Genomic DNA, 7,511 nt, shown 5'->3' with positions numbered 1-7,511 from the left:
GGCTGGTTTTGGCTGAAGATATTGAGCTTTTCCACCGCCTCTTGCCACAGATGTAGTCAATCTGATTCCTGTGTGTTCTATCTAGTGAAGTCCACGTGTATAACCACTGTTTGTGTTGTTGAAAAAAGGTGTTTGCAATGCGTAAGTCGTTGGTCTTGCAAAATTCTATCATGTGATCTCCAGCATTATTTCTGTCACCAAGGCCAATTTTCCAACTACTGGTGATTCTTCTTTGTTTCCACCTTTTGCATTCCAGTCACCAGTGATAATTAACACATCTTGATTGCATGTTCGGTCAATCTCAGACTGCAGAAGTTGATAAAAATCTTCAATTTCCTCATCTATGGCTTTGGTAGTTGGTGCATAAATTTGAATCATAGTCATATTAACTGGTCTTCCTTACAGACGTATGGATATTATCCTATCACTGACAGCACTGTACTTTGGGACAGATCTTGAAATATCCTTTGTGATGATGAATGCCATGCCATTCCTCCTCAAATTGTCAATACCAGCATAGTAGACCATATGGCTGTCTCATTCAAAATGTCCAAAACCAGCCCACTTCAGCTCACTAATGCCTAGGCTATCAATCTTTATGCGTTCCATTTCATTTTTGACAACTTCCAATTATCCTAGATTCATGCTTTGTACATTTCATGTTCCAATTACTAATGGATATTTGCAGCTGTTTCTCCTCAACTTGAGTCACGTCATGTCAGCAAATGAAGGTCTCAAAAGCTTTACTTTATCCATATCAGTAAGGTTGGTTCTACTCTGATGATGCCGCTCTTTCCCGGTTCCAACCTAAGTGACTCGTCCTCCTACACTGTATCAGACAGTGCTTCCAGGCTATTCATATAGTTGTCTAGTACTTAACAGACAGTGTTTCTCTGCTATTCATAAGGTTTTCCCTGGCCAATTCTTTGAGAAGTGGATGGCCTCTATCTCAGTCTGCAAGCCACACTGAAACCTGTGCACCATGTGCAACCCCGCTGGCGTCTGAAACACTGATGGCACAGCCTCAAGCCTCACAGCAACATGCCACAACAGTACTACAAACCGACAGACAAGTTTGTCTCCCTTAGCTATTCGAAACCTCTCCATCCTCCCCTTACCTGGATCCCTGCTGCTTGCTTGCTCTGTCTTGGATGCCCTGGCTTTCCTTTCCTTTCCCCTCTGCTTTTCCTGCCACTTGGGGGTTGGGATTTGGGTCTCTCTCCCTACCTGGATCCCTCTGCCACTTGCTTGCTCTCTCCTAGAAGCGGTGGCTTTCCTTTTCTTTTCCCTCCATTTTATCTATCTTAGATAATTCCTTTATTTGAAGTTAAAATTGAGAAATTTAAAAAATATTTCTTTATTAAAGTCACTTAAAATAACAAATACATTACAGCTTAACATAAATAACATTTATTTTATGAAAAACAATTTTATTTTCCCAAACAAAAATAAATATAGTGGAGAGCAAAAACGTTTTACATTTTGAAAATCTCATTTATGTTTGGTTTAATAAAATAAAACTGGATTCTCTTATCTGCTGTATTCAAACTGTTGCAATGTGTTATTTTAGTTTAAGTATACAAAGAAAATTTGGCATCCCACAGGTATGTAGTTGCAAAAAGTAAGAGTATGTTAACAGACTTTTCAGATAATGTACACATTATCTTCTTTGATGACACATCAGAACTCAACAAGAGGTCATTTCTTAAAGGTAGTTACAATGTTGAATCTGAAACTTTATCAATTTTCATACTGTGTTAAAATTCATCAGTCTACCTGCACTTTAATAGCTGCAACAATGAACTCAAAACATCCAATGATGGTGTAGCACTGAGCCACATTTTGTTATACGTAAGGCTGCCAGGTGTCAAAGCCAGAGCAATGGCACCTAACCACTACACATTATACATTTGAATGCACCGTTTACATATGCATGATTCTGTAACATCATATACAGGTCATTTGGAAAATTCATGTTCACCAAGTCTTGCAGATGTTCCAAACATTGACACATTTCCTTATACAATATCACATATTATTAACCAAGTTTCCTAAGATTTTGTAATCTCATCAGAAAAGTCTTGGGAACTGGTGGCAGATACGTTTTTATTATCCTAATTTAAACCTAGAAGATGAATTTTACCATCGGCAACAAATCCTGTCAGTTTTTTATCTTAAAGTAACAAACTCATACTTCATCATTTGAGAAACTGACTGCCAAAAACCCAGGTCTGAATAGCAATAGTTTGTTAGTTGTTCTTTCAAATAAAACTGGTGTTCCATAAGGGGGAAAAAAAAGCCACTAGTTCAGCTGTCAACAATAATAACCATACTAGAGTTTATTGTCATACTCTGGGATATGCAGTAAATGTGCTTTATTCATAATTTCTGTTTTGTCACATAAAATATGTAAATACATACGATTTTAAGGGTCAAGGTTTAATAAAATTAATAATTTCTACTGCTGTACACAGAACATTCTTAAGTATTTTTTCTTTTTTTAAACTGGCAAGAAAGAATGCGATACCTACTAAGACAGTCAGACACCTGCCTTGAGTCATACTAAGGCACCAGCCATTTTACCCACTATTGTTTCAGTGCAAAGGTCAGCAGTCAAAGGGCTCAGAAAAGCTTAGTATTCATGTCAATACAATTTTTACCTAGTAGACTCCCTAAGAGACTTTTGAAACCCTAGGTTTCAGAAGACCACACGTTGAGATCCACTAGTTAGTCTATTTTCAACTGTTGTGATTCAAACCCATCACATTTTAGGTCAAAAATGTATTTGGGATAATTAGGGTTAACAAAGTGACATGGCAAGCAAGTCGGTAGGTCTGGCGTATTTGGGCAGAGGAACAGCAAATGAACTGACACATACCCTCTTGTGGGGTGTGGCTGTGGCCTGTGGGAGTGAAATGTGCACATAATCATCCGAGTGGCAGAGTGGGGCTGGAGGAGGAGAGGTCACTGGGGTTCCCAGAGGTGTTCCTTTTCCACCTGCTGAGAGAAAAGGACAGAGCATGTATGACCTAACTATTCAAAAACCTGGGGGTTTTTTTAGTCTAAATATTACTACAAATAAAGTATTTATTTGTTAAACTATAGTAACAGTTAACTTTCTGGGGACCTAGATCAGTCTCTCTGTTTTGTTGGCTTTTTTTAGGGTTCATTTTACATTTTCTGAAAGCCCCAGAGATTTGCATTGTCAAAAAAAAAAGGTTTATTACTGCAAGTGGCCCCAAACTCACTATTAGATCTAAGAGACAGTTCCTTCCATCAAAGAAGTCAGTCCAAAACCAACCAAACAAATCCATCCTAAGACATACATACCAGTTGTACCAAAGACTTTACTGTAAGGGTGTGACAACTCAGGTGGGACATTTCCAGGAGAAGTTGGAGGAGTGGTCATACCACAAACCATAGATGGGCTCCAAAGAATAGCCTAGGAAATTAGTAACATATGTTAATAAAGTACTAAGTTGTCCACAATTTCTATCCATGATAGAAATTTAGTCTTTTCTACTGTATAAAGGCATCTTATGAAGTTTATCAAAGACAAGTTAGATTTATAAGTCTAAATTTCAAAATGAACCCAGCAGCAATATAATTGTTGCTTAAAATTGATCTTTTGCTAATATAATGGATCCTCAAAATGAGAGTGTGAGATTTTTGCAACAGTATATTAAATCCTGACCCAAATGGTCAGCTTCACCATATAGCAGAAAAGACAGCAGACACACAATTTAACACCATACTTGTGGCGGCTCAGTTAACAGCCGTGTTGATAGGGAACTCAGAGTCTGAGGTAGCTGCCCTGGCGTATTTAACGTCAGCCGAGAAGTAGAGTAAGGGGTAGAAGTAGCATTCCCTAAAATGAAAGAGAAAGAACACATGGGGTTAATGTGTGATTTTATATTGTTCTGATAATAAATTATGGATCTTTAGACCATTTGATAATACTAAATTCTCTATATTTAACAAATCTGAATGTTTTCCTGACATCGCTAGGGACAAAGTAACAAAATTTAAAAGGTCCTTTAAGTGCTTTTCAAAATAAAGTTCAGTAAGGTTTGATGTCTAGTTAAGTACAATCTGAATGACAGCTTCAGTAGGTGCTACCTACAGATAAAGCCTAGATTTTAATATGAATCCCATTCTGAATTGTCCAGATTCATTACAACTATGGCAACACTTTAGATCTCGCTGTGTCTAAACAGTAGAAAGATTCCCTTAGGAAGTGGGGCCTAGAAATCAAATACTTGAATGAATTTTTTTTCCTTAATACGCTGAAGACACATCCCCAAGTCTGCTGGCATACTATCATCAGGTAAGAACATGGAACTCTAAATTATAATTACCTCTAAAACTTGGAGGAATCAACTAGGAAAAAATGGTAGCAATTTCTTAATTTAAATATTTGGAAACAGTTGGTAAGACCTGAACTAAGTCTTACTCTAGGAAAAGAAAATAAAGTCAACAAAATAATTTTTTCCAGAGACAAAGTTGTAAAGCAGATAAGTACCAAAGTCACTTTTTACCATAGCTATTCTGTGTGTCAACATAAGGGCTGGCGGTGACATCAGCTGAACGATGAGAAAAGTGTGCTGAGATCTGGTGAGACACAGAATAGCCATCTTCATATGAGGCTTCTGTCGGGTCCAGAGAGATTTTGGCACACTCTATTACAACATCATGAGTTTCTAATCTCTTCCACCTGTGGAAGGCAATGAAAGTCAAAAAAGGCACATTTTAATCCATTCAGTAAAATACTAAAGAGGGCCAACTCAGAGCCAGCCCCTGAACTAGGTTAGCAGTAAACAAGGCAGAGCCACACCAACCCAAGTATTAAACAGTACTAGTATATAAAGAATGAGCCATTCACTTTACAAAGCTTGAAATATGTTACATCAAGTTATCAGTAACTAATTGATAAAAACAATTGCTTCAATAAAAGACTAGGCATAGTCTCAAAGTAGAACATAAACTACGCACAGCAGCCCCCAGGGAAATAATCTCCCATGGAACAATGGCAATCAAATAGGGAGGCTTGGAAACTGCCAGGTAATTGAAGGCTGATTCAAGGTCTCCCATCAAAACCTTAGGATTCTCATCTATTCCTAGAAATAATGCAGAAATATTCACATCTGGAGGAAGTCCACAAGAAAATTTAAAGAATTATCTAAAGATTCCCATTACACGATCCACAATCCCACCTCTAAAGACTTTATCCCAAGGAAAGACGAACACTAAGATATGCAACAATGTTCTCACAGCACAGCCTCTAATAGAAAAAAAGAAATAACCAAGTCCAACCAAAGGGATATAGTCTGTAGAAGAAATACTACTACAACACCATGAAAACTCATGCTTTCAGCAGATTAATAGATGCCAGGAGTTGAAGGAAATTGACCAAAAAGGGCATGAAGGAATTTTGGGTGGTGATGAAAATGTTGGTTATCATGGTTTTGAAAACATGTTTGTCAAAACATATCAAACTGATTAATTTTATTGTATGTAAACTATACATTAGTAAAGCTGATTTTAAAAATCATGCTTTCAAAGTATTAAATTGCATAAATGTTCAGGATATTATTTTAAATGAAAAAAGGGTAACAAAATTCCTTAATACATGTCCACAAGTAGGTATGACTGCACTAAGTATTCAAATTAAAAGAACTAAAGGTATGAGTGATATTTTCTTCTTTCAGCTCTTCAGTATTTTCAAATATTTTTAAAAGACCCAAATAATTAACAGAACACTTGAAATATGAATTCTTGCTCAAGGATAAGCATTTCTTTTAGACTTTGCTATACATATTTCTAAGTAATTAGTAACTACAGAGATTATTATCTTCAGTCCCCAAAGTTTACAAAGAACAGCACAGCAGTACTAAGGGCACTCCATGGGTTTACTATTAAGAAAAAAAACCTGATCCTACAGAACTGTTCTAGAATGCTCCTAATTCTTAGATGCTGAAAATGTGGTATTAAATATAGAAATAAAGGAGCTCAGAGTAGGAAGAGAAAATAAGGCAGCTTCCATAAGGGGAAAGCCTTTTAATTTCAGTTGTTCTTCTTTTGTCACTACACAGGTTCCTACTGCCTGTGGTCTTTGTGTTATTCATGATAGTCTCCTCTTTACATATTCTCATCATGACTGGAAAGTGATTAAGTGAGGCAAGAGTCAGGAAGCATATGTACACATAAGAAGATTGATTTTAGAGAAGAAAAATGAGAATCATAATAAAGCAGGAATGCATTTAATTTTTTTATTTTAACCAAAGTAATATATGCACTTACAACATTTCACTGAGTCTTAAATGAACTTTTCATATTTTAATATCTCTGAAATTGAGAAGTATCTTCTAATCAGTTGCATGTTAATTTATATGGCATTTTTTTTCTTTTCAGAGGTACATAAAACATAAGTGCATTATACATTCAATGACATCTTAGATTCAATGAACTACAAATGACAGTTAAAAAAGTCAAACTACTAGTAAAAGATTCCTCCTGCCTCTCTTCCCTGTCACCACTCTAGTAACTGTTTCTAATTCTTTTAGCTGAATTGTTACTCTACCTTCCTATTTCTAAATACTTTGACCTATGTTCTTAATTTCTTGATTTATGAATTTTCACTATCAACTATTAACTTATTATAGGTGGGAATTTAGGCAACTTGCATGTATCCTTTTCCCTCCCCCACAATCCTTTCAAAACAAGCCATGTCACTTTTTTGGAGAAGGGGGAAATTTTTCAACAATTATTATGACAATATAAGTACTATTCACGGCTGAGCCAAAGAGTATACTATGATATTTCCTTTCTTACTTGGTTAATTTGGCCTGGAATTTTAATTTTCTTTTTTTAGGATATGTGTAGGGGTTATTTTCTCAGTTTTTCTTTCTATTGCTAATTCTTAATGAATTTACTCTAACCATTCTGAAAACATGCCTTGTTATAACTTTATGTAATAAAATGCAAATCATCTACCAGGACTGCTCCCCTCTCCCTAAAGAGCTCCCTTCTGAAGCCCCCCCTTTCCTACTTGTCTGGACAACTGGTATCCTGGGACCCTCCTTGACCACACTCCTCAGTCAGGTCCCCATTTTTCCGGACTCTTGAGTCTTTCTCTAGATTCTTGATTTTACTCTCGTTTTGGTGGAACACATATTCTAGTGGCTAGCTGAAGAAGAGCATGTAGGAGGTAAATCTGAGGCACTGCATGTATGAAAATGCCTTACTTGATGGATAGTTTGGCTGAGTATGGAATTCTACATTGAAAACCCTTTGCTCAATTTTGAAGGTGTTCTGGAAGCTAACATTCTCATTTCTGATTCTTATTAAGTATTTTGTTTTCTCTGAAAGATGTATTCCTGATGTTTTGAAACTTTCCAATACTGTTATTTTTTTCATTGATTGAGCTACACATTAGACAAACTCTTTCAATCTGGAAACTCATGTCCTTCAGTTCCAGGAAATTTTCTTCTATTATTTATTTTATAGGAGCC

At 36.3% G+C, this 7,511-nt stretch overlaps 1 protein-coding gene across 1 annotated transcript in view; it reads right to left on the bottom strand.

Annotated features, from left to right (window-relative positions):
• Positions 1 to 7,511, bottom strand: part of TSC1 (TSC complex subunit 1) — a 53,392-nt gene that overhangs the window by 17,297 nt on the left and 28,584 nt on the right. The window contains exons 7-10 of the mRNA XM_007944196.2: positions 4,539 to 4,714; positions 3,756 to 3,868; positions 3,331 to 3,442; positions 2,879 to 2,997 (exon numbers count right to left, since the gene is read on the bottom strand). Coding sequence (XP_007942387.1) covers positions 2,879 to 2,997; positions 3,331 to 3,442; positions 3,756 to 3,868; positions 4,539 to 4,714 — 520 coding nt within the window. The remainder of the gene's footprint in view (positions 1 to 2,878; positions 2,998 to 3,330; positions 3,443 to 3,755; positions 3,869 to 4,538; positions 4,715 to 7,511) is intronic.

This window comes from Orycteropus afer, unplaced genomic scaffold (genome assembly GCF_000298275.1).
Source record: "Orycteropus afer afer isolate SDZICR_OR568_19922 unplaced genomic scaffold, OryAfe1.0 scaffold00123, whole genome shotgun sequence".
Taxonomy (NCBI): Eukaryota; Metazoa; Chordata; class Mammalia; order Tubulidentata; family Orycteropodidae; genus Orycteropus; species Orycteropus afer.
The sequence above is the reverse complement of the archived record's forward strand: the minus strand, read 5'-3'. Positions and strand labels throughout refer to the sequence as shown.